The sequence below is a fragment of the Corvus kubaryi genome, unplaced genomic scaffold (genome assembly GCF_017639235.1).
Source record: "Corvus kubaryi isolate FWS band 111438036 unplaced genomic scaffold, C.kubaryi_AGA036_p1.0 split3-73, whole genome shotgun sequence".
NCBI classification, from domain to species: domain Eukaryota; kingdom Metazoa; phylum Chordata; class Aves; order Passeriformes; family Corvidae; genus Corvus; species Corvus kubaryi.
The window spans coordinates 35,206,517-35,233,714 of record NW_024582091.1 but is presented as its reverse complement, the minus strand read 5'-3'; the positions used below and the strand labels follow the sequence as shown (position 1 = coordinate 35,233,714).

At 39.8% G+C, this 27,198-nt stretch overlaps 1 protein-coding gene across 4 annotated transcripts in view; it reads right to left on the bottom strand.

The window, feature by feature from the left end:
* The window catches only part of AKAP7 (A-kinase anchoring protein 7), an 85,710-nt gene extending 58,898 nt beyond the window's left edge, over positions 1-26,812 (bottom strand). For 3 of the 4 annotated variants that reach the window (XR_006014119.1, XM_042016589.1, XM_042016591.1), the window contains exons 1-6: positions 26,532-26,808; positions 19,853-20,002; positions 18,637-18,782; positions 11,666-11,802; positions 7,287-7,447; positions 635-747 (exon numbers count right to left, since the gene is read on the bottom strand). Coding sequence is in view for 3 of the 4 variants with exons in the window: in XM_042016589.1 (XP_041872523.1) it covers positions 635-747; positions 7,287-7,447; positions 11,666-11,802; positions 18,637-18,782; positions 19,853-20,002; positions 26,532-26,691 (867 nt within the window). In the remaining variant the exon portion in view is untranslated. Of the gene's footprint in view, positions 1-634; positions 748-7,286; positions 7,448-11,665; positions 11,803-18,636; positions 18,783-19,852; positions 20,003-26,531 lie in introns of all 4 variants that reach the window. The other variant, XM_042016592.1, reaches the window with a different exon arrangement.
* Between the last annotated feature and the right edge of the window lie 386 nt (positions 26,813-27,198).

The following is a 27,198-nucleotide window of genomic DNA, read 5'->3' as shown; positions in this document are numbered from 1 at the left end:
AGTTAAATTAGTATGACATAAAAAATAGGTACACTCGTTTTGCTTCTATGTATTTTAATCACAGTTATATCCTATTTTCATGCATTTGTGTATTTTGTCAAAAAATCTAATAAATAGGCAAGAAATAACTACCTGCAAGAGAGAATATAGAAGATATATTAATATAGTTTTTCCTCATTACTCTGAAATTCACCAAAGTATATTTAGTAGAGAAAACTAACAGTCTGCCTACTATGCATAATTCAAAGGGAAATTCCACTGTTTATTTGCTAATTTTCCCCTATACAGTAACAAAACTCTGCAAACAAACCATATGCATACAATCTACCCCCTAATGGGAATTCTGTGACTCTGAACAAGTACTTTTATCCTTTGGTCTTGTCTAATTTCCCAACAGAAAACAGACCATGATATTACTGCACCGAGAATATGAAGAGTGGTAAATTACAGTACAGGACTACTGGTTATACAGTAGATACATTAATTATTTCTTTAAAAACCAAGTATTTTAAAGTCTTACCTCTTCAGCTGCTTACAAAGTAGAAAGTATGATGCTATAGCATAAACAACACTTTGTCCATCTCCAAATTAAACTTTCTAGATTGCTGCTGAGATGTGTGAAATGTGAGCTCACCTGCTTACGTAGCTCTGTTGATTTTGACAACTTCATGAAGGTCAGATGTGGTTTAAAAGCTCTTTCTTCTCCTGTCATGATCCCCTTTTCTTGAAATATCATCTTCATAGTCTCTGATGAGGAGAAAAGTGTGTAAGTACAAAGATATTACATAATATAATGCTTAAAATGTGTTTTCAAATGTAATTTTAGTCATGGCTCCTTCACATGAAAGAAACAAGATGATGAGTACCAAAAAGCAGGGAGATTTCTACTTAATTTCAAAGGCACATAATTATTTCTTCAGAGGTATATATTATTGCATGTGAAAATGGTCCTATATTTGCAGTTAATATCAGTTAAATAATGGCAATTAGAAAGCTGTTCATGCTGTCCGATTTTGCTATCAAAATAGGAACTCAACATAGCACTGTTCAGGAGTCACTCTCACTGGAAGTGCGGGAAACTTCAGGAAAACTCTGAGTATGTAAAAGAATTCTCTATTCAAAAACACTATTCTGTGGGGAATTCTATTATCTGTATTTGGGTAATCTCCCACTCAGAACAGAGGAAATTTGGAAGTGAAAGCTCTAAGTTTTGGCACTGGATTTACATGCCAGCATTAGAGAATGTATCAGGTATGCTGATGATTTTTGTTTGGGTTTTAAAGCTTTACTTTTGCCTTCTAAGCTAATTTCCTACTTTTAATGTACACTTTTATCTGTTTACAGTCCAGGCCAAAGCAACTCTACAACACTGACCTAGTTTACTATTTCCCAATTCATCTGCCCAATGTAATGTTTAATTTCTTGGAAATAAATTTCAGTGTAACTTTTAAATTATGTTCTGTGGTTTTTTTTAGATTAAATACTTCCAACATGAAAAATTTCTATTCAAAAAATGGTTTAGATAGAATTGGAAAAACCTGTAGTAAAAATAATACTGGAAAATAAGAGTATTTCTATTACTGAAAAACAGAAAAACTGCAAAACTGTTTTGTTCTTTGTAAGTACAACTTCCAGTTTTTCACTAGGTGTAGGTCTTGCTGACTCATACAAACAAAATAAAATCAAAATAGGGGGAAAAATTATAAATCCTATCACATATATATAATCAGCCCTTAACTTAACAATGTATGTTCATTTAAATATTTTTTTTGCTTGATAGTTCAACAGTCCTTTTTCTCCCACCTGGAAGAAACAGCATCACACTGGGAAGCAAACAACACAAGTACCGCTGACCTACTTGTATTATTTTAAATTTTGTCTGTGGCAGACATTTCTAAATTTACATTGGATCCCCACTAAGCTTTCTGGCTCCTGTATCTGTTCTCTGAACAGCACAATTTGGGGATCCATTGATGTTGATGTTCCAGCAAGGGGTAAATCTTATCAGACCCAGGTTTACGCTACCATGTGATATTGTGGCTCAGTCTTGTGCATGGTAGTCTTTTTTTTCCCCCTCTGAAACCTCCATTTTTTTCTGCCGTCACATCTGAGGCCATGCAGTCTTATCTCACACTCTGCAATTAGGATCTGTGCTGATGAAGATTTGCACCTCTCCAGGTGTCCCCTCCTAAGTCCAGTAAGAGCTTAGTATCAGAGCAGAGGTTTGCCAATGTGCCCCTGATCACAGGACTATGAACCCAGGGATCTCATCAGGGCAGACCGATCACACAGTGCTGTGACTGTGTGGGAATTGGGTGGGACAGCTGGGCACCTACACTTTACACTGCTGAACAGCAACCACAGCCCTCCCTGTCTTCGTTTTGTGCTAAATAGCTTTGTTCAATATGTGTTCTATTTATCTTTCCAAACTGCTCTTTCATACCTGGCAATTCTAATCAAAAATACCAATGAAAACCTGGGTCAGAGCAGAAAAGCACGCAGAGACTGCAGCTTTAAATTTAACAGATTTACGTGTGTGTAGATGTGTGTCTACACACGTTCTCACGGGCATCAGGCTTCTCACACAGCTTTGTTGTGGCATAGACATATTAAACATCACAGCCTCAAGACATTGGGCTTGCTGGGACTACAGATAGCCCCAGTTTTGCAGAATTGGACATGCACAGAAAGAGTGACATTTTACTGGGTAAGGTAACTTACGAACATAATTAACACTGTTTCCTTCTTCAAAACAAATGAAAATAGAAAGAAATCTGAGTAAGTGGAGGGGAAAAAAAGAAATAAAGACAGATGTTTTCCTGAGAGCACAGTAAAGTTACAAGATAATGTAATGCTATTAAAATCCATGAAGCTCTTTGAAGAAGTGGCTACAAGAAGGGATTTAACGGAAACTGGGAAGGACGCATGGATGCTGTGGGCAAGAGAAAGTTCTTGGCTTATGAGATAGCATAAAAGTGGATTTGTCAACTGGCAGATACATAAAAGTTAAAGTTTATGATGGGGATTGCCTAAACTGAAAGAAATTTAGAGGCCAGTGATGAGAAAAATAGACAGATGATGCCCAAGGGTCTTGACAAATGAGTATCCTCCATTTTTCCTCCAGACATTATCATTACTACTTAGACTGAAAAATCAAACGAAATCTATGTTTTCCTTTATTAGCCTCAGGCTGACTGATGTTTGCAGCTTCAAAGTATACCCTAGAAATGTTAAAGCTATTTTTACAAGCTCAATGACTTCCTGGAACAAATTTTTGGACAGCTTTCAGACTGCCTTTCATGCAGTTTGAAGTACTCTGTAATACCATTTTGTACCTCATTTTATAATGTCAAAATTACTGAATGTCATCTGCCTCTTACATTGGATGCAGCTGAATCCATTAGACAACTCTCTCCCCATAATTAGAATGGAAATGTGATATATGAAGCTTACTCAGAGCCACTTTACATGGGAAAAGATCAAAAATTCAACAGCTACATCAATATAGAACAATTGATAGTAAAATTGCATATGGAGCCATATTCCGTAATACAAATGGTCATCTTCTTTCCCAAGATTTCATTAGATACAGAAACCTGCTATGTATGTATGTTTACTTCCAGACTATTAATTTCTGCTTGTCTCAAAACCACGTTCCTTCAATTAAAAGGTTTATAATTTAGAAAGTATTCTGGCTTTTTATTGAATTTTTTTTTTTTACTTTACGCTTGGAAATGAAGAATAGCTGAGCATAGACAACTTAAAATTAGAACTGCCATGTTAAGCCACATTAAAATTCTTGAGTTCTTAGGGTTTTTTAAGCGATGGGCCAAAAGGTAAGCCAGAGTCAAGCCAATTTCCCAATAGTTCCTCCACTGCTCCTTGGTTATGTATTAGTTAGGCTTTTCTACAGTGAGCTGTCACTGTCCCAAACCACTGCCATGTATCAGCAAGCCATACTGTTATTTCAAGCACTCATCAGGAGTATGTGCAGGTTGTTCTGTTTCTCTCCATCACCACATACACATACAGAAGAAAGGTGAGTTCGTTCATAAAGTAGGATCCATGGAGCAGCTGGGCCAAGCAATCCCTACTTTGTGCACATACATCAGTACATATGGTAAGTCTTACAAGACAGTGACAATGTGAAGGCAAAGTCCAAAACTGAAATAGAAGCGTAAGTAGAACTTCCTAATAAAACTTGCTTCTTTTACTGGCTTCAATCCATTCTAATACTTCCCATAAATTTGTTATGATCACAAAAAGAAGTGGGTGAGAGTACCTTCTTTTAAACCACAATAAGCATATTGCTTCATTTTAATGAGCTATTTATCAGAATAGAAAGAATGTAGATTAAGATCTAAAAGCATTTGCTGCCCTTGTTTTCAGTATGATTTCAGAGAATCATACTTCCAGTCCCACCTAACTAAACAGCAGCAATTTGGACTATCACCTTTTTGCTCGCTTTGTACAAATCAGTTGTTCTAATGGAAAATTACAATACCTTTGAGTTTCCAATTTTTTCATCATCTGAAATGACCTAAGAGCAGCTGACAAGAGGCAAAATTCATTTATCGTAGCTTCAGCCATCTGTAACTAAAGTGAACTAAATTAACTGAATTAAACTATTTCCCTAGGCTATCTGAAGTGAGGGCAATGTAATTCACCCTCAAATGGATACTAAATGTGTGGTTTCACAATCTTTAAAGAAGCACATAAACTATCGTCCTTGTCAAAATAGACTGTTCCTCTCCAGCCCAGTGCCTGCCACTGCTCCCATCTTTCATGCCAACAGTTATGTAGCTATACAGTAAACTGCATGGGCAAACTGAACAGGCTAAAAATTAGCTGGCAAAGGTAAAAACGTTAATTTTACCACAGCTGAATTCACCATGTGGCTGCAGAAAGGAGTCAGATTGCTTTGGTATGGTGGCAATGTAAGTTTATGCTTGAGTAAAGCTGTAATGTATCTAGAGAAGAAGATGGGCAGTATAACTCACTTTCCATTTCTCTCTCTCTCTCTAGTGTGGACTGTTAGGAAATCAATTCAGAGAGATTAGACGAAATGTCATTTATACACAACTAAAGTTAAAGAAAATTAGTAAGTTAGTTGTACTGTGTGTCAACCTGACTGTCGTACTACACTGCAGTCTTAACTATTAAAATATTTAAGCCAACAAATCAACATTTCTTAAAAACAAAGGACCAAAAGCAAATGAAATATTTGTATGTATAAACAGAAGAGTAATTTTTCTGTTCATGAAATACAAGCTCCCTCTCATGGTCAGACCATAACATGCATCATTAATCCATAAAATCAAAATCTGCAAATCCTGCAGGTAAAAACCAGGATTCACTTATCCACTTTTATCAGCTTCAAGCAGCATTTACAATATAGTTATCAAAATAAAGATCAAAACGAAGCAATTCATTACCTTTTCCAAATTCAGTTAGTACTTGTGCTGGTTTTGGCTGGGGTAATTTTCTTCATCGTAGCTAGTATAGGGTTATTTTTTGGACTTGTGCTGAACAGAGGGTTGATAGTTCAGGTATGTTTTAGTTACTCCTGAGCAGTGCTCGCACAGAGCCAAGGCTTTTCCTGCTTCTCAGCCCACCCCTCCAGCAAGAAAGCAGGAGGTGCACAAGGAGCTGGGAGGGGACAGCCAGGACAGCTAACCCCATGTGAGCACAGAGATATTCCATACCGTATGGTGTATGGTGTCATCCTCAGCATATATAGAGCTGGGGAAAGAAGAAGGAGGGAGGATGGCATTTGTCTTCCCAAGTCACTCTTAGGCTTGATGGAGCCCTGCTTTCCTGGAGACAGCTGAGTATGTGCCTGCCCATGGGAAGTGGTGAATGAACTCCTTGTTTTGCTCTACTTGAGTGCATGGCTTTCGCTTTCCCTATTAAACTGTCTTTATGTCAACCCACGAGTTTTGTCACTTTTACTCTTCCGATTCTCTCCCCAAAATGGCCAGCAAAGAGTAAGCGAGTGGCTGTGTGGGGCTGAGCTGCCAGCTGGGACTAAACCACAACAGTCCTTCAAATATTCTGTGGTGTAGGAAAGCATAAGAAAAAGAGTTTTCTAAAAAGTCCTGTAAGTGTATATGTCACTGTAAGCACATGATTTCTAAAAAGGTTTTGACAAAGAGTTATTAAAATACTCCTCAAACCTCTGTCAGAACAGTTTAGCATTACTCCTGGTAGATAATTAAATTATGCTAATGTCTTTTAGTGGATTTTTGGGAAGTAACTAGCAAATCAGAACAAACAGAAGATTCACATTAGCTGTGCTTTTCCTGGACTTTTGTCTCTGGCAAACCTACATTTACACTGGTATTAGCAGACATGCAATGACCACATGCAGATGTTATTATTATCAAAAAATTTTCTGTATTATTTATGGAACTAAATGGTGTCCTACCATTTAGAAGCTAATTTAACTTCATCTGTTTTCTATTGCCTGTGTTATCAGTATTTCTCCTTCATTCATGTCCAACACAAAATAACACATGCAATCAAAATTCACCTTAGAACATAGCAGAAGCCATACATAATCTTGAAGTAGCAAAACAGTGATTCCTTAATAAATTAAACTGAGGTTTTTGTAAAAGGTCAAACCAGCTGCACTTCAGAAATGAAACTATTTAATTGCTAAAGGAAACACTGTATTAATAAAAACCTTTTCAATTTTTCCCTCTGTACTGGACTGCAAAGAGGTAGCATGATAGTAGCAGTCTTTGCGACTCTGCAGAATGTCCTATATGGGTTATTGCGCTATTAAAAAATGGTGTGACCTCACATTCCTCAGAGCACAAAAGATAATTCATCAATACTGAAAAACTCTTTTAAAGAGTCTTTCCAAGGAATAGTTGGAATTGCCGGGATAGTTTTAAAGGACACCAGTGAATTACAGACAGTACTGTTCTTTGAGAATTTGTATTAAATATCTGTAAACAACATACTTTAAGTATAGACTCATAGACAGATAAAAAATAGGACCAAAACAAGGTAGCATGAAGTCTTTATATCCCATTTACAAATTTGCACTATGATTTTTACATATACTAAATAAAAAGTTATCAGAGAACAGTACTGTCTGTAATTCATTAACATCCTTTTGAACTATGCAGAGTAGGCTAGGAAATTAATTATGTAGCATTTACAGTTGTTAAAGGTAAATTAATATTGACTAAATTAGCACCAACTTATCTTTGTGCTCCATTCTCATTTAGTTTGTCAAGAAGTCTTTAAAACACTTAAACTAGATTGACAAGTTGTACCTGCTATTTCTTTAAGTAGTGTTGTATGATCATTTTCTGCCAAATTCACAAATCCAACTTGATTTCTGAAGTGATCAATTCCTTGAAAAGATAAATCCACTCTTTTTCCTTTCAGGAGATTGTCTACAAAAACCTTGCTGTCTGAAAGAGCACCAACTGCTCTGTCAAGAGGAAAGAAAATATCAATGTCAAATATATTTCTGCTGTTAATACTGCTATTAATCATTATATCAATAAATGTAACAAAGGTTTTTTAGTATCAATTTATTACCTACTATGGTACTTTTGCACTAATTCCTATCAATACAGTTGTTGTTGTTATTATTACCACCACCTTTTTATAAAGGTAAAGTGGTTCATATGCTGTACTGTAAAATCATACAAACAATAAGGCAGATTTATCAGCAGGTGCAATTCCTCAAAGAGTTTATCTCAGTCCTCAAGGTATCCAGATACTAAGATGACAGTGTCCCTATTACTTTGTGCATTCCATTTAAATAAGATGATTACTCAGAAGTATTTAGTTTTTCATTCTTAAATTAATTAACTTTTTTCTTCTCCTGATAGGTCAATTGAACTAAGATTCTGCTTCATTGAGTGTTAGTTAAATTATAAACAGATGTAAGTGACATTACATATATGATGATAAAATTTATGGAAATTACAACTAAGCTTATGGAGAACTGTTATTAAAAGAGGTACTATCTCAATTTACGCCTACTTTCTGTAAGAGCTAAGAGGCATGTACACAATAACTGCAATAACAGGCTACAAGCCTGGTAACCTTTTAATAATCATCTTAATTAGCCACATCAAGTGTATGTACAATTACATCAAATAATTGTTTTGACCTGCACTTAAATTGATTCAAATGCTAAACAAAAACCACATAAACATTCCTATTGTTTTCTAAAAGATGTCTCACATGTCACGGTTTTAATTCTATTCAACAAACCTGAATTTACTATTTTCCCCAAACCGATGCAGACTTTACAAACGCTAGATGGCAGTAAAAACGCTGAAAAGAGGCATTTTTACTTTTTCTGTTCTAGCTGAATGAAAGCAATCACCATGATTTCTACAGCAGGTTAAATGATTTCACTGAAGCCTATACAATTACAAGAATCTCTACACATTTCCATTGTGTTTAACAAAGTGGACTCTTGATGTGAACTATGCATTAACTGGAACCTCGGCAAAGTTAAGAAACACGTGAAGGTTGATTACATGACAAAATATCCTTCATTGCTAGAGCTCTCCTGTGGTCTTTTTAGAAGGGTTTAATCTATAAGCTAGAAGTACTTTAGATCCTTTAAAACCATAAACAACAATGCCCTTACTTGTTCCTCGGCAAAGACATTTTACTTTAAGCATAGTCTCTGTCACTTACCTACCCTCTTATCACTGTTGGACAAGCCTGTTCCTGTGTCTTCCCTATGTGGTGTACTTCAAGACCTTTCAGAAACACGATCTAATACTGGTTCTACCTGTCAGATTACCTCACATTTAAGCAGGCATAGATTTATTTATTTATTTATATGTATTTTTTATTAACATGAACCTAAAAATTGGTCCAAAACAAGTACAGATATTTCAAATACACTGCGTCAAATTAAGTTAAAGCTTGCAGAGGGCTTTAAAGTAGTGATTAATGCATGTCTCTAAAATCTATCTCTGTATTTTTTATATATGAGAGTTAGTCCACAGAAAGTCATGGAAAGCTCTGTTCCTCAGCTGAACAGATTTATATTTCCATACTGTAGGGTCTGCTGCAGAACTCACTGACCAGCCCAAGTCTACCCGATGAGTTCTATGAAAGGTCAATCCACACAGTGCAGTGTGCTTTCAGTTTAGCACTGTAGCATCGAAGATTTAGTTCTACTTTTTCTTTTATATATAATCTTGCAAACACTACAATATGTAGAAAAATAGTTGTCATCTCACTCTAGCTATCTTGTCTTTTGTATTCTATCCATCACTTTATAATGTCTAACAATTGCTTTGTAAGAATAATGCACAAGGACAAACATTTCCACTGAAGTCAACAGCAAAAACCACAACAGTGGCATTTTTTTGTTATTCCATACCAAACAGTATTTAAAACGCCAACTAGAAATTACACTCAGTGCCACTAATCCACAGAGATACCCAAAAAGTTTACAAGCACTTTGATCTAAAGTGGAAAAAGGAAATTAAAAAAAATAATTAAACAGCATATTCTAAGTGAATACAAGCTAGAATTATAGAAGCAGTGACTTTTCTTTCTATATTGCTGTAAAGTAAATATTGTAGCACTTAAAATTCATGAAGTTTCTTTTTAGAAATTTCTGAGTTTTAATTTTGATTACCTTTTAGAAAAAGCAGTATCACAAAAAAAGCCAAGCTCAATTCTTTCAGTTCTGTTATTTGTAATGAAAAGGTGAGATTCACAGAGTCTTTGACAGAAAACTAGAAAGAAAAACTTGACACTATAATCTCATAACAAGGCATTTACTGCAAAGGCAGGCATCCTGATTTCTAGCACCTGATCCCATGACTATGCATACAGTTAGCATAAAGTAGAACTTCTTGGCTTGAAGGGAGTGCTGCCATGACTCTTTGATTGCTGGCTTTCTTTCTAGTTTCAAAATCTCACATTCTTGATTTCATACAGTCCTACAAAAAGACATGTATAGTGTGTTCATGAAGGCTAGACGACAGTCAATCAGTTAGAAAACTTGCATGGGAATTTCAGGTCTGGATTTCCTTAGAAAGAGTGGCCTAGAATACAGATCTTCCATTTTCAGGGTGAAAGCTGTATGTACTAAAATACCACACAAAGGGCTTTGTGCTGAATTGAATGTTATGTTTAGCACATTCTTATCACGCATTTGACTTCAAATAGCATTCAACACATTTCATTTCTGTATAGACAGAGGCACTATTGTGCAAACACAGTTGAAAAACTGTAGATATCGAAGTAACTTAATGGATCCAAACCTAAGGATCTGTGCAACCTCAGATACCCAGTTGACTAGCTGCACTTTGTTTGAGAGATTACTCTCCCCCTATATTACACAGAGGTTCTTTTGCCAGCCTGGATCTTGGTTTCTTTCCATTAAAAATTGGTGAAGCAAGAAAAAGAAAAATTCAGCATTTTACTCTTCGAGTTCTCCCAAAAGATTAAACAAAAAAAATCCATTATGAATTTTTTTTTAAAGCCATTTAAAAGAACATGCAATCTAGAATACCTGAGGATAGCTGAGCTAGAAGCCTACAGGAGGCATCTGGCCAGGGAAGGGGTGAATCTCTGAGGAAGCTGCTGCTGCCTAGAGGACAGTCCTGAGTGGCTGGACTGTAGAGTTCTGCTGGGAGAGGCAGAGAAGAACTCTGTAAGTCAGTGCTTAGGTGGCATTCAGACAGTGATAGCTGAGAAGGGGCTCATAGAGTAGCAGAATATTCTGAATTTAAGAATATTTGTTTTGGTACGCAGTTTTGGACTCCTTAAAAAATACTCATGAGGAGGCACATATGCTTTGAGGTATCACCCCACGTTCCCTTTTTTAAAAGTTCGTACTTCAAACCCTTTCAAAAAAAGTCTTACATAAACAGCTGGTGGTTGTTCTCACCAATTTACAGGTGCTATCAGAGTTTGCTCATCAACCAGGCAGGAAGAAAGTTCTGTGCTTACTCCAGGAAACTAAAGGCACATGGAGAGGGGAGGGAATCTACCAGATCTAGTACCCCCTTTGCTTGCTTTTTTATTCTCTGTTCCTCGCTGTTTCTCTCCCCTGAGATCAGACTGTTGGAGATGAAGATGCTGACAGATTTGTATCTTCACAGGACAGGGAGGAGTATAGCGGTCTCAAGGATATAGCATTCAAAGAAAACAAGTGTGTAAAAACAAGGTAACTGATTTAGATATACTGATCATTCATTATTTTTAGGTGTGTCAAATGCTTTCAGCCCAAATGCTTCTACTTGTTAGAAGCATGCCCTTGACTACCAAATGGTTTCTACATTCTATCTTGGATTCTCACCTTCTTACGAGCAATCTGCACTTTAACAGATTTTTAATTCCTCTGTCCTCTATATCAAAACATTGTTTTAAAAGAATTACTTTAGCAAACACAAGATCTGTGCATGCAAGTTCAGCACACAGTAGGAAAAATGCAAGGGAAAAACACATACTTTGTTCAGAGCTTATGACATACCAGAAGTTATGAAAATGGCTAATAGTAAGATCAGCATTTTAAAAACAACATGAGTTAAACGTTCAGTAACCCTAGTAAATTAGGGCTGTGCATTGCATAAAAAAGTGTCAGTTAACCCTTTTAGTCTTTTTATGAACACATCAAAGAAAAATACTAGTATATAATTAATTTACACTAAATACCTACATGCTAATTTCCTCTTCACTGGATAAATGCATCACTAACATGGTGACATGTAATGAGCCAGAGCGAACCATTGCTTTGGAAAGCCTTTGATCCTTTTGTATTATTGCATCTTGGACAGCCTGAATACTGCCAGTAATCTGGGAAGAAAGACACAGAAACAACAGTTAGCTGCTACAAAAATTACTGTATCCCATCATGCAAATGAACAAGAAAGCACACAAACTAAAAACAAACGTTTATGTAAAAACCATTCTAGCAGAAAAAAGTTTTATCCTCTGACAAAGCTGTGCTAATTAACCCGAGTGAACCCAAACTGGGTACAAATGGAGTGATTAATAAATCACTGGACACTCCCCATCACATCTTAATGGGAGTTTCTTTCCATAAGGATCATAAACTCCTGAAGCAGATTAAGATCATCCAGTTTTACACTGCCAGTAATACCAATAAAAGGCCTCTTCAAGGAATTTCTCTGCCCACTCTGCTCAATTTTTATCTTGCTATGCACAGAGAAGTGACTGGAAAAACTGATCTGTCGGGGTCCCTTCCCCCCTGCCATGTGGTCCTGGGAGAGGGGCCCTGGGGGGAGGCACGGGGTTTCCCTGCCCCTGCTCAGCCTCGTTCCCATTGGTTGTTTTGTGTTTCTCTGCACGGGCAGAAGGACCCTCGGGTCCGTGACTGCCTCAGTTCCTCGGCAGAGCCCCGGCCATGCGGCTGGAGAAATAAACATCTCTGAAACATCTAGCAAGAATTGGTCCATATAAATTTCTTTTCCACGGGCCTCGTTGATACTCGTGTTGCAGTATCCTCACTGTAACAAATGGTGGTAATATGAGTAGAACGATCCCCGATCCCTAAGGACAGTGACTGATTTGTGAGTAAACTCTGGCTTTCTCCTCTTGTTTTTGTTTTGCTGTTCCATCTCTAAACTATGGAGGAACCGTGGAAAGACTTGGCTCTCCGAGCCGCATATGGACATTTATCTTAAACTTGAAAAGATTCTTGAACAACGATTTGTAAATTTTAGCTTAATTCAAGCTCAAAAGGAACTGAAACACTTCCTGGCATGGTTGTTTAAGAACTTTTTATACGTTTCTTGGGATTTGATTCTTACCAAAGACTTTTGGAAGACCATTTGGACACAGTTAATTTCTGAGTCAAAATATATGCCGATGGAAGAATATTTTTGTGAATATTATTTTATTACGGGACTGTTGAGCAATGTCAGCTGTGTCCTTGCAAAGTTAAAACTGCCTCAGGGACCGTGCGACCCAGGCCACGTGGACCGAGCCCTCTCCGAGCAGCAGCGAGGTAATTCCCGCGCGCGGGCAGAGTGACACGAGCTGCAGTGTCAGCAGCGGTGCAACCCGGCGGTGCCCGCCCAGCCCCGTGCAGCGCGTGGTGGAGCGAGCCCTGTGAACGCCCAACAGAGAAGGGCGGTGCGCGGGCGGCGGCTGGCGGCAGTGGAGCGGAACCGTGCTCAGCCGAGACGCGCGCTGGAGCATGGCGTGGGGGGGTCATCGCTTGGGGGCCCGGCCAAGACGTGGGTGCGGACCCAGGCAGCGGCAGCGCAGCTGGGAGCAGAGGCAGCGGTGCACGGGGAGCTGAGCGGCGTGGCCCGGCCCAGCCCGTGCGGCCCCAAATGCGACCCCGGGAAGAGCGCGCAGGCACGAGCAGCCCCGACGGCCCCGGAAGCACTGACAACCCTGGCAATTCCAACATGGGAGTGAGCGAAAGAGAAGGCAAAAACACAGCGAGACAGAAAACAGCAGCCACTCGGAAAAAGGAAAAAGTCATCCTAGCTAAGGTTTTAGGAATAGTAAAATGGTATAATGTTAAACAAAAATATGGTTTTATAACAAGATGTGACAACCAAGAAAACATATTCGTTCATAGAACTGCTATTAAAAAGAATAACCCTGAAAAATACATCCCAAGTTTACGAGAGAGAAGTAGTAGGGTTCAAAATTGTGCAAGGTAGAAAAGGGTTACAAGCAGTGGAGGTCACTGGGCCTGATGGTGTTTCTGTAAAAGGCAGTATATATGCTAAAAATCGTAGTCATGTTAGACAATATCTCCATTATAAACCCCCCCTACCGTCTCCCTTTTCTAATCCCACCTTTCCCTTCTACCCTATGTCCTGTTACCCCCAGTGTATTCCCAATCCGTTTGTTCACCCATGGTTTCCCTCACAAAACCATGCCTTTACCAATTGTTTCCCCAAAAAATCCCTTTCCAATGCCGAGTGGGGGATGAAGAGGGGAAGAAATTAACTATTGTTGTTTAGAGTTCCAACAGGTACAAATAGAATAAACCCTCTCCTGCCTCAGTTTCCCCACAAAGCATGCTCGGAGAATCCTGTCTCCCTTCTGTCAGCCTTAAGATGTTCCAGAGAATGTGTTTGGACATTTAAAGACTCAGGTGGGTGGCTTGTTTTGTTTTGAAACTATTCTGGTTATGTTTATCCAGTTGTTTTCAATGTTAAGTTTTAAATCTCTTTTTGTTAAAACTAAATGGGTGAAATGTCGGGGTCCCTTCCCCCCTGCCATGTGGTCCTGAGCGGGAGACACGGGGTTTCCCTGCCCCTGGTCAGCCTTGTTCCCCATGGGTTGTTTTGTGTTCCCCTGCACGGGCAAGGACCCTCGGGTCCCCTGATTGAGCAGTTCCTCAGCAGAGCCCCGGCCATGTGGCTGGAGAAATAAACATCTCTCTGAAACATCTGTCAAGAATCGGTCCATATCTATTTCTTTTCCACGGGCCTCGTTGATTGATATGCGTGTTGCAGTATCCACGCTGTAACACTGATCTTTGCAGGACTGGGCACACACAAAACCAGAATATTCAGTAAATAATTTGTAGAGATATCTGATTTGCAATTCTGATTATATTGTCCAGTAGACAGATATAATTTATCTACTCCCTTCAAACGTATTTAGACAAATTTCCTTACAACATATATACAGCTCTAACTTCATCAGTTTTACTCTTTAAAAATACTGGAATTACATTTTCTTCATTGAAAATTATTTATATGGTTATACATGCTCTATAAATTGTATCCAAAATGTTTACTGTGCTTGACATTATGCTAGTTGTATTGTAGCATTTATAAAACAAAACACCAAAAACCTGCAACAGTTTTTGAGTATGTTAGTGAAAATTAAATCAAATCCAATAAACTTGACCATCTGACAAAATTAATTACTTCTTAAAGCACAGTGAGCAAAGACATTACAGACAAATCATCTTTGGTGTATAAAGTCTAAAAGAAGCATGTTGAAAACGTCAATCTCATTTTTTTGTAGTTTACTTATTTGAAATTCAGTGGTGAATACTTCACAAATGTACTGTACAGATTTTACTTTTGTAAGATAAGCACAAAGTAGCTCTTAGGTATAAAAAAAGCATTGATAGATTTTGGTAGCTCTTTTAATCATAAGGAACACATAAATTTCCCGGAAAAAAACCCACAATCTAATGGGAGTGTTCAGTATTTTTCTGACTGAATTTCTTAAAATGAGTTTTGCCATGCAGAAGTTTTACCTAATGAGCCATAGATATCTAGTAGTGTCATATAAACATAACTAAATTATAACTTAAAGGGACCAATTCTAGGAAGGGAGGAGGAGGGAAGGTAAGAGCTACTTGCCAGAAAAGGTGATATGGTGTTTACAAAACCACAAGTGTCTTAAGTAGCGTAGGACATATGAAGAAAATTCCACCAACATTTTATCATAAATCATGCTGTAATAAGACTATCTTCCTTCATATGTCAGAATTGACCTTATCCTGGATAAATAACAGTTTCATTGTCTCCGATACAGGAGAAATTTAACCCATATTTAAGCAAAAAACTGGTAAACGTGATCCCCGCTAATTACAATGTATTGACTGAATAATTATTTAATAAGCTAAAGCAAAAAAAAAGAAACAAAACTCAAAAATTAAATAACTGTCATACTAATTACAATTTTATTCCATTTTCAACTATTGCTTCTAAATTTAATTTGCACCTGTTGAGCTGGCAAAGGAAAAAATATAAATGTAAATGTACAAGCCCTTCACAGTACAGAAGACAGATGCTGGACTGTGTTATCATAGCTGTAAAAACCAACCTAGCTCTGAAAGAGATCATTATTACTCAGCATTTAGTTTAGCAGCCAAAACCCCACATCCCCGCACCCCTATGTAGTTCTTTCATGTTCTTTCATGGCTCGCTCTTTTATGCGAGCACCAATGGCACAAAAAGAGTAGGAAATTAATACCTCTGAGATGTCGATTTTTCTGTCCAAAACTGGACAACAGGTTGAAAACCCACAGCGGGTTCAAGACCCAAAAAACCTCAATGGACAGGCTCACAGCTGTAAAAACTCCATGAGGAAGCCAAGCTAAAAACCTAACAAATAACATGGCATCGGAACAGGGTTAAGTCCAAAGACAACCAGTTAGCAGTTCCAGAGAAAAGTTATTGCTGAATCCACCAAGAAAGTATGAAAAAGCCTGCCTTTTGGATACAGGTAAAATAAAAAGAAGGCTGAGCACGTTCTCTCTTTCTGGCTGAATGACAATGCTCTACACAATCAACATTATTTGGAAAGAAAAAAAAACATTTTCAAGTAAGTTTTTTTTTTTCTAAATCTCAGAAATTTGTTTTTAAGATGTTTTTCCTGAAGTTATGTGATCAAAATGTAACACAACAGCTGTTGAACAGGTGTGCCATCACAATGCGTATCACAACTTTGGATTTGTTCTGTTTCCTCCAATAAATCTACAGTGCAATTAACATTTGAGTGTACTATCAATTAAGCAAAATAGGACTCTTCCAACACTGTACAACAAGATATGACCCACCACATAAATAAAAACTTTAAATTGCTATTTAACCTGTTATTTACATCATCTTACAAAGTATTATTTTACATTTCAAATGCTATCATGCTATTGATTTTTACTTGAGATGTCCTAACTTAATTAAAAAAACTGTTTCAAGGCAGATCACACTTAAAATTCCTCCCTCTGAATTTTTAAAAAAACACTCAAAAAAAAAGGCCTCAACTACTGATTTCAAGATCTCCTGTCCCATTACTTGAAATACATCATTCTGAAGAGTAACAGAAAAACAGTTTTGCTTATTGCAAAGATACTACTAGGAAGTAAATACAAAGCTTTAAAGATTTAACAGATCAATAGTACTTATAGTCAAGACTGGAGAACCCTGAATGGCTAACCTACCAAGTGATAACACATCATGTAAATCATAACTTAAAAAAAAACCAAAACCCCAAACAAACAGAAAAGGATACAATGATCATAATCCATTTAACTCTCTTTGCACAAGTAATAATGCAAAGTCTGTATAAATTCAAACTTAATGGAACAACATTTTTCATTTCTGACGATTCCAAACAATTAAAATGAAAACAAGGAAACTGTTCATTTTCCAAGAGGAACAGTTGATTAAATGTTTCAGAAATATCCTTTATTACAAAATTTCCTCTGTGTAAAGCTTAAGTTACTACATAAAATACAAAGAAAGAGTATTAATGCTTAAAATACTTCACTGGAATAAAATCAGATCTTCAAAAAAATAAAAGTCTCTCACTACCAACTGAAATACTACCAGCAATTACCAGATTCACTCTGGATATCAAGAAACCAGGTGTCTAAATGTTGGCTAATATTGCCTACACAGATTCTAATGTGTATTTTCTACTTTCAAAACAACTCCACCTCTAAGGTAAGTATAAACAAAACTTTCTAGCAAAGTCCTGGAATTCCCAAATGCTCTGAGATTTAATTTAAACAGTTGTTTCTTTACCTCTGTAAATGATATGACTAAATAAATGACATATAAAAAACCAAGCATACTTAAGACCTTCCCAACCAACCCCTGGGCATAGTAACAATCATGAGCAGGAATTCTCAATTACCAGATTATATAACCCCTACATTATTCTTGCACTTGATAAATCATGGAACAGACTGGAAGAAAAGATATTTTAGAATAAGGTGTCACAAAAGAGATCCTACAATATTTGTATCAGGTTATCCTGTATCTTATAAAACCAACCTTTACAATCTCTTCTTGACATACTATGTTTTGAAGAATCAAAGACTGCAGTGTCATTTTCAAACCTATTTTGGTTTATTTTCATTTGGTATTCTCTTTCACATTTTCAGAGAATTGATAACACAGACGTAGGATGAGTTAAAATTCATCTGAGATAGCTCCTGATATAAAAAAAAACCCCTGAACTAAATTTGCAAATGGTGTTAAACTGCTGGGTTCAACTTTTTAAACATAATGCACCTACTTTCCTTGTTTCAGACAAAAAAGATATCAAAGATGTACCAGAGATAACCTGCAGCATGTAAGAAATCATTTTCAATGAGACAACTCCTGTAACTGCAAGAAAATGCCTTTTCTTAAAGAGCTCTTTGCACTTCCTGAACCCATTTCAACAACATCTCACTAAAACAACAGTTGTTTCAATTTTAAATAAGATGATCCATTTTACTGGAAAATGCTAAACTACAAACTGCCAAGTTAAAACAGTAACAAATCCAAATATAAATTGTATCTATAAAGAAAGCTAAAAATACAGCTAGAGAATTTCTTATTAAATTAAATAGGAATGTCTCTCTTCTTTATGCTATGTGAACAACAAAATAAGCAATACTATAACACTATAGAGGGGAAATTTCAGCCACTTTCAGTGAAATCTATAAGACTGACAAACTGAATAAAAATGTAAGTATATCTTTCCTCCAGTCTTTTCTAGAAAAGCAATTTTGTTCACAAAAATGTTACATAACACAGAGTTACTCATTGAATAGGCTGCTAATGTTTCTTAAAAATACCTGAAAAATAAAATAGTTTTCCATAATATCAAACACCGTTCTTCTTATAAACACATGCAGCTGTTGGAGTAATTCTGGTTATTCCAAATTAGTATAATAAAGAATATCACCTTTGGATTAGTAATTGGAAGAGAAACAAAATAATTTGGCTGATGTTGTTTATTCTTTTTCTTCTTTCTCTCAATGCCTTCTTCAACATCCCTTCCAGTAGTCCGCTTTCTTTTCTTCTTACTATTTAGTTCAGAAGTTGCATGCACTGAAGAGAAAAAAAAAAAGTTACTTTCGGCACACAGACATATTAAAACAAAGATACTCTTAATATCACACCAACAGGAGCTGGACTTCAGTCAACTGACTGGAGCATGTCTTCCCACTCACCTGCTCTGCCCATGCTCTGAACTGTCTGACTGGGATCCAACTCTGACCTGAATTAATGCAGCCATACAAGTGAAGTATCACACCTGAACTAACAGCCTACACCTCTAAGCAGGGTTTATAAGCTGCTAACACAGACAGACACACGGCTTCCAAACCACTGAGCTTCCCTTAGCCAACGTACTAAGGGAACAGGACAACAGCCCTGCAAATTGTCTACACCTGAACATGGACATGACTGTAGAGCAAATATTAAGGACCAATACTAAGCTTCAAAAATCTCATGCATTCTGCATTTTGAAATATAAAACATAGTAATACATAGGATTATTAAAGGAAAAAGTTGTAGCAGACTAAGACTGACCAACCTATAGCACAAGAACCAAAGCCAGCCCAGAAGAAAACGTCATCCCAGTCAGATCTGCTCTCTACCTCCTCCTTTCCCAGAGACACCTTCTGATGTAGTGTAAGAAATGTGCATGTCCTCAGTTCTTCCTTTGCACATAATTGTTTTTCTCTTAGCTCATTTCCTTGAGCCTTTACAGACCCTCTCCCACCACATGACCTGATACATACCCATAAGCTGACCAGGCTGCAAACATCCACTGTCCAATTAGAAGTGTACTTCCAGCCCCATGCTGGGAATACAAATATTGAAAGACAGCTCACAAAACCCATGACCCAAGAAGCTCACATACATTAACGTGAATTAATACATGAAACATCTTTATTCTGTGACTCATTGCTCCACAGGGTAACATAAAGGTGAATTTTTAATATGCTCAAGTATTTGCAGGACTGAATACTAATAAGAGAGGCTCTGGACTGTAACCTGTTTGCAGGGAGACTGTTCCATGTGCATGGCCCATGTGTCCGTGCCAACAGGTAAGACCAAGAACTGAGTGCATGATGTGTCTATGCTTTCACATTACTTCTGTTTAATGTACTTACTAGCACATTCCTCTTCAATATCTGTGTCCACAAATGGCATTTCTGCCATTAGAGAGTCTACTGAATCGGCAGCACATGGCTCTTCTCTCTGTAGTGTTTTTTCCTTATTCTCTTTAAAGATTTTCTTTTGCTGTACATTTTCCAGCCCATCTGTAATATATTTAAAATAACACATTGGGTCTTAGTTTTTGATATAAACAGCTAAGAGACATTATACATAAGCAACATACCAAGTAAACATTTAATTAATTATCAGCAAATAAATATTTACATATAACCCCGCAAGGATCTTGTTCTTCTTCTTTGTCAAGAGATCAGTAAAAATACCTTAACATTTTACATGAAATTGCAAAAAAAGAGAGTTCAGCTTTCTAATAAACTATGGTTTTGTTTGGTCTTTCCAAGTAAATGGAATTGAATGCAAAAAAATTTTAAAATATACTGATAAATGAGCATAAAAAATAGTAGCCTTCAGCCATCACATAAAGTTCATTTTAGATAACAGTAATGGCATATGAAATTCAGTGCAGACAAACAATGGCAAATGAATTCCACTGTAAACACACTGAAAATGAGCCATGAAGAAGCAGGAAGGGAATCCTACCATTTCACATGTAACAAAGGGTTCTCAGCTGACTCTATCATTCAGGAATGAGATGATTACTCTATTCCTGCATCTCCCACACAGTATAGCATATTTTAGACAGCAATGATCTGAATTTCTCATTCTAAGAACTGACTTAAAGTATTTAAGCTAAAGAAGGAAATCAATATGAAACAAAATACATCTTGCATGTACAACGATATACATGAAGCTCTAACTCAGAGTAATACCACAATCACAGAATATTTTGAGTTAGAAGGGACAGAAAAATCTCCATTAACAAGTTTTTTAAAAGGTCTTTTTCCCCAAGAGTACCAACTGAGCATGAGTCATTTCCTTATGTCTACTTCACATTTCTGCATCAGTAAACTCTAATACTGGCATATTAAGTTATACCTTTAAAAAAAAAGAATAAGTAAAATCTTCTCTAGCAGCAAACAATGTGCATATAATCAAGCACCCCGCAATACCCTTTTGGGACAACTCCACAAAAGGATTACTGTAGTGGAAGGAGCTGTATGTCAGAATTGCAGTTTATTCCAGGGCAGCTCATTACTACAGACAAGACACTTTCAAAGCTCCTCTCATGACCAGTGCAGATAGCCCAAATCTGGCCTAAGAGGAAAATTCAGCAGCAAAAGCCTACTATGTTCTTGTGGCATGCAAGGCTACACACGTATAAAATCGATTATTACAAACCCAGTGTGGGTGATTATCACCCTGTGGAATGTTTCTTACACATATCACTTTTTGCTAGGGAAGATAATTAAAAGAACAACCTGATTAAATGCTAATTCACTCCAGGCTAAAGTAGGGAGCCATAAATCACTCTGCGGTTGTAGTCTGACACCTAACTTTATCCCCAAGGCTATTCAAAGGAAACAAAGTATTTAGATTTGTTACTTGTTCCCCCTGAAGACACTAAAGAACTATGCATAACAAACAGATGCTAAAGCAATAATAAAATTATTTCTTCACATTTAGATTAAAGCTTACACAAATGAGATTGTTTCTGGTGATCCATGAGCATACAGAAAACAACAACCCCAGATCCAAAGAGATCTCAAAGTGAAGGACAAGACAGAGACCCATGAAACTAACAAATAGGTCAGGCTGGGGCAGAAAACCTCAAAATTCAGCACTACAGAATCATAATCAGCTGGGAGAAAAAGGGGTTTGTTAAGGTAGCATCAACTACAGGACAAGGACTCACATAAATCTGAGGGGTGTATATTGCAGATTGCAGGTTTCCTTTTCTCTGGCTGCTCAAAAAGCAACATACTTGTGCCACTGAAAAATGCTGCCTGTTCACAATAGTAAAGGCACAGCTACAGTAATTAACAATGCACCTTCAGTAAACTGAACTGAGCAGGCACTGTGTCTAAATTCTACAGGTTGTGCCTCTAGCAAAAAAAACTAGATCACTTTTTTTGAAATACTAATTAAAGAAATCAGCAACAAAATTCAAGAATTGCATTCTAGTCACTAAAACCACCTGGAAACAAGATTTTTCAAAATTCTTGACATAATGTTGATAATCTGAAACCTAGATCAACAAAACGAGCTTCCATAGGAACTCCTTGACCATCAAGCTGCTACAGGATAAACTCTTTTTTCTTAATTGCATGCTTAATTATATTTGCCTGAATGTCATATATGAGTAGGTGTATACATTATTCCCTTATTTGTATTTGTTAACTGACTGCTGATCTTCATCAGCATTTGTCATCTGTTCCAGCAGGAAAAAAAAATCATGATACACCTAGCTCATAAAGGAGAGACCACAAAAACAAGGAGCGATAAAACATATTTGATTGCACTTTGATCCCAGCTGCCTTCTCTACATACTCAGATTATAGTTTCACATAGAATAATCTTCTATTATTTGACACATAAATATCACAGATCACAGTGAGATTTGGTCTTCAGGCACTGTTCCCTGTTTACTACATTTATGTCAATATGTTTAATATGTTTATCACAGAATCAATTAGGTTGGAAAAGACCTCTGAGATCATGAAGTCCAACTTATGACTGAACACCACATTGTCAACAAGACCATGGCACTAAGTGCCATGTCCAGTCTTTCCTTAAACAGAACCAGAGACATGACTCCAACACCTCTCTGGGCAGCCCATTCCAGTATCCAACCACTATTTCCATGAATAATTTTTTCCTAATGTCCCACATAAACCTCCCCTGGTGCACCTTAAGCCTGTGTCCTCTTGTCCAGTCGCTGGCTGCCTGGGAGAAGAGGCCAACCCCCAGCTGGCTACTGCCTCTTCCCAGGTAGTTGTACAGAGAGATAAGATCCACTAGAGCCTCCTCTTCTCCAGACTAAACACCCCCAGCTCCCTCAGCTGCTCCTCATAGGACTTGTGCTCCAGATTCTTCACCAGCTCCATTGCCCTTCTCTGGACATGCTCCAGCACCTCAATGTCCTTCCTGAATTGCGGGGCCCAGAACTGGACACAGGACCTAAGGCATGGCCTCACCAGTTCAAGTACATTGGGACAACCACTGCCCTGGTCCTGCTGGCCACACTATTGCTGATCCAGGCCTTTTCTGCTGGGCCACTTTCCAGCCACTCTGCCCCCAGCCCGGAGTGCTGCAGGGGATTGTTGTGGCCAAAGTGCAGGACCCAGCACTTGGTCTTGCTGAACCTCGTATCATTGGATTCAGCCCATCAATCCAGCCTGTCCAGGTCCTTCTGCAGACACTTCCTACCCTCCAGCAGATCAACACTCCAACCCAGCTTGATCTTGTCTGTGAATTTGATAGTGGTAGACTTGATCCCCTCATCTAGATTATCAATAAAAATACTGAAGAGGACTTGACCCAAATTGATCCGTGGGGACACCACTAATGACCGGCTGCTAACTGGATGCAGCACCATTCACCACCCCTCTCTGGGCCTGGCTATCCAGCCAGTTCATAACCCAGCAGAGTGTGCCTGTCCAAGCTGTGTGCGGACAACTTTTCCAGGAGTGTGCTGTGGGAGATGGTGTCAAAGGCTTTACTGAAGTCCAGGTAGACAACATTCACAGCCTTCTCCTCATCCACCAGGTGGGTCACCTGGTCATAAAATGAGATCAGGTTGGTCAGGAAGTATCTGCCTTTCCTAAACCTGTGCTGACTGGGTCTGATCCCTTGGTTGTCCTGTATGTGCTGTATAATCATGCTCAAGATGATCTATTCTATAACCTTGCTGGACACTGTAGTCAGACTGCCAGACCTGTAGTTCCCTAGATCCTCCTTCCAGTATTTCTTGTAGATGGGTGTCACACTGGCCAACCTCCAATCACCTGGGACCTCCCTGGTTAGCCATGACTGATGATAGATGGATTATGGACAGCAGCTTAACAAGCTCTTTTGCCAGCTCCCTCATCACCCTAGGATGGATCCCACCCAGCTCCATACACTTGTGAGCATCTAAGTGGTTAAGCATGTCACTAACTACTTCCTCCTGGATTACAGGGGGTCCATTCTGCTTCTCCTCCCTGTCTACCAGCTCAGCTGGGGCCAGCTGTCCTGAGGATAACAAGTCTTACTGTTGAAAACTGAGGCAAAGAAGGTGTTAATTACCTCAGCCTTTTCCTCGTCTTTGATGATTATACTCCCCTCCATGTCCAACAAAGAACGGAGGTTTTCCTTGGCCCCCTTCTGTTATGAATGTATTTATAAAAACTTTTTGTTTTCCCTAACAAAAGTGGCCAAATTAAGTTCTGAGTTTTCACCTCTGTAATTTTCTCTCTACATGACCTAACAACATCCTTAAACACTTCTGAGTCACCTGCCCCTTTTTCCAAAGGTGATATACCCTCTTTTTTTCCCCTTGAGTTCCTGTGAAAGCTCTGTGCTCAGACAGGCTAGTCTTCTTCCCTACCGGCTCATCTTTCAGCACACAGGGATGGCCTGCTCCTGCGCCTTCAGGATTTCTTTCTTAAAGTATGTCCAGCCTTCCTGGGCCCCTTTGTTTTCAAGAACTGTTTCCCAAGGGACTCTACAAATCAGTGTCCTGAACAGGCCAAGATCTGCCCTCTGAAAGTCCAGGGTAGAGGTTTTGTTGGTGCCCCTCCTTACTTCACCAAGTATTGAAAACTCTTATCACATTGTGGTCACTCTGCCCAAAGCAGCCTCTGATCACATCTCCTACCAGCCCTTCTCTGTTCATAAAGAGCAGGTCTAGTGGGACACTGCCCCTGTAGGCTCCCTCACCAGCTGTGTCAGGAAGTCATCTTCCAAATGCCCCAGGAACCTCCTAAACTGCCTCCTTTCCACTGTGTTTGGTTTCAAGCAGACACTGGCAGGTTAAAGTCTCCCACAAGAACAAAGTCTGGCAATTGTGAAACATCATCCAGCTGCTTACAGGATACTCCATCTGCCTCTTCATCCTGGCTGGGTGGTCTGTAACAGACTCCCACCAGGATATCTGGCGTACCAGACTTCGCCCTGATTCTCAGCCCTGGGCACTCAACTGTATCATCACTATCCTCAAGCTCTGTGCAGTCAAAACACTCCCTGAGGTACAGAGACACCCCAGTGCCTCTCCTTCCTCACCTGTCCCCTCTGAAGAGCTTGTAGCCACCCACTGCAGCACTCCAGTCATGACAGTCACCCCGCCATGCTTCCCTGATGGCGACTATGTCATGGCTTTCCTGCTGCATGACGGCCTCCAGTTCCTTCTGTTTGTTACCCATACTGGGTGCACTGGTGTAGATGCACTTCAGCTGGGCTACCAATTTTGCCCCTAACTGTGGCATGCAGCCCTTAGGCTTGTCCCTAGTGAGCCTGGTCTCATCCCCTTCGCCCTTCAAACCCTCTCAATCAGCCCTGCCGACTCATTGTCTAGAACACTTTTGCGCCTGTTAGGTGAACACCATCTGTCTCCAGCAGGCCTGGTGCCATATAAACCTCCCCATGATCAAAAAAATGCAAATTCCACTGATGGCACCATCTTTAAACCACTTGTTGATCACATGGGTTTTCCTGTTCCTTCAGGCATTCATCCCTGCTACCAAAGGAATCGAGGAAAACATCACCTGTACTCCTGTCCCTTCAACCAGAGAACCCAGTGCCTTGAAGTACTGTTTGATTACCCTGGTACTTCTCTCATCAGCCTCGTCACTGTCAACCTGGACAGCCAACAGTGAGTAGTTACCAGTGGGCCAAATTAGTTCAGGGAGTCTCTTGGTAATGTCCCTTACTGGGCCACAGGAAGTCATCAGACTTTCCTGTGGAATGGGTCCAATCGGCATATAGGACCCTCAGTTCCTCTCAGAAGCAAGTCACCCACTACAACTACACTTTTTTCTTAATACCTGTATTTGTGATCTGCCTGGTTGACTGCATTGGTCTGGAAGACCCTCCAGATAGACCTTCTGCTCCACTGTTTTCTGCCTGACCCTTGAGATCCAGAGCCTTGTACCTATTCTGTAAGGGCAGCTGGGAAGGCAAGGGATGCCAGGAAGGGATTCTTCTACCTCTCTGAGCAGGGATCTTTTTCCATTCCGCCCCATCTGCCTGATGGCAAGAGGGTCAGAGCTCCTTGACTCTTGCTGAGCTTTCATCCGCTGCTTTCTATTCATATTTTTAATAACAAATGAATCCTTTAGAGACAGTTTAACTGAGAGCTGTAGAAGTAGATGGTCTTAGTGTTGAGGCATTTTTGTCCAGTGCTGGCACTACAGATTCCTACTTTCATAGCTAAGGAACTAAAAAAAAAGAATAATAATAAAGTTTCTTATGCAAAAAATGGTGGGGTTAGTATTCAACCAAGTCAGATACACAGTCAAGGAACTAAAAACAAAAGGAGCAGTAGTAAAACATAAGGGGAAAATGGTAGATTCAGTATTCAGTCAGGTTGGATGCATACATTGTCGGCAGGGCTAGGGACTGAGCGGGGCAGGCAGGCAAGCGCGGGAGACCTATCAGCAAGAGCCCACGATTAGGTTGAAAAGTTTTCCCCTTCGCCCCAGCGCGCCCCGCACGCCGCAGCGTCCGCCCAGCGGGCGCGGGGTCTCGCAAGCGCCTGCCCTCTCCCCCGGCCCGCACCGCTGCCCCGCCGGCTCTCACCGTGCTCCGGGCCCGCGCAGGCCGCGCTCCGGGCATCGCCCCCGGCCCGTTCCGTTCCCGCCGCCGGCCGCAGCGCCATGGGCACGGCCCGCCGGGCGAGCAGGGCTCGGGCCGCCGCCGAGCACAGCGCGGGGAGGAGCCGCCGCAGCAGCGGCCGCATGCCCGGCCGGGGCGAGCAGCGCTGCCCGCCGAGAAGCCGGAGCGGGTCTGGCGGAGCCGCCGCGCCCCTCGGGGAAGCAGCGGGGGAACGGGGCCGTGCGGCCGTGGAACTACAGCTCCCGGCGCGCTCCGCGGCGGGCACGGCGGGAGGCGGCCGCGGCGGGGTGGAGGCAGCGGCACAGCCCTGCCCCTTAGCTGCCCGCAGCGTGCGCTCCGCAGGGGCGGCGGGGCCGGCCCGGCCCTCACAGCGAACGGCGCGGCCTGGAACGTGAGATCCGCGATTCGTGCGCAGCTTTCACTCGGTATCTTAATGAGAAGTGGCTGCCCCAGCGCTCGCCCCAGTGGGGAGCTGCAGCCAGCGGGAGTAGCGTCCCCCAAAATAACCGGCTGTAGCTTAGGGCTGCAGGGCGGTAATTAACATTAATTTAGCAGCGGTCTGGAGGAGAATAGACAGTCTTGTCTATTCTAGCTCTAAATGTGCTCTGCTTTACGCAGCCCGGGCACTCTG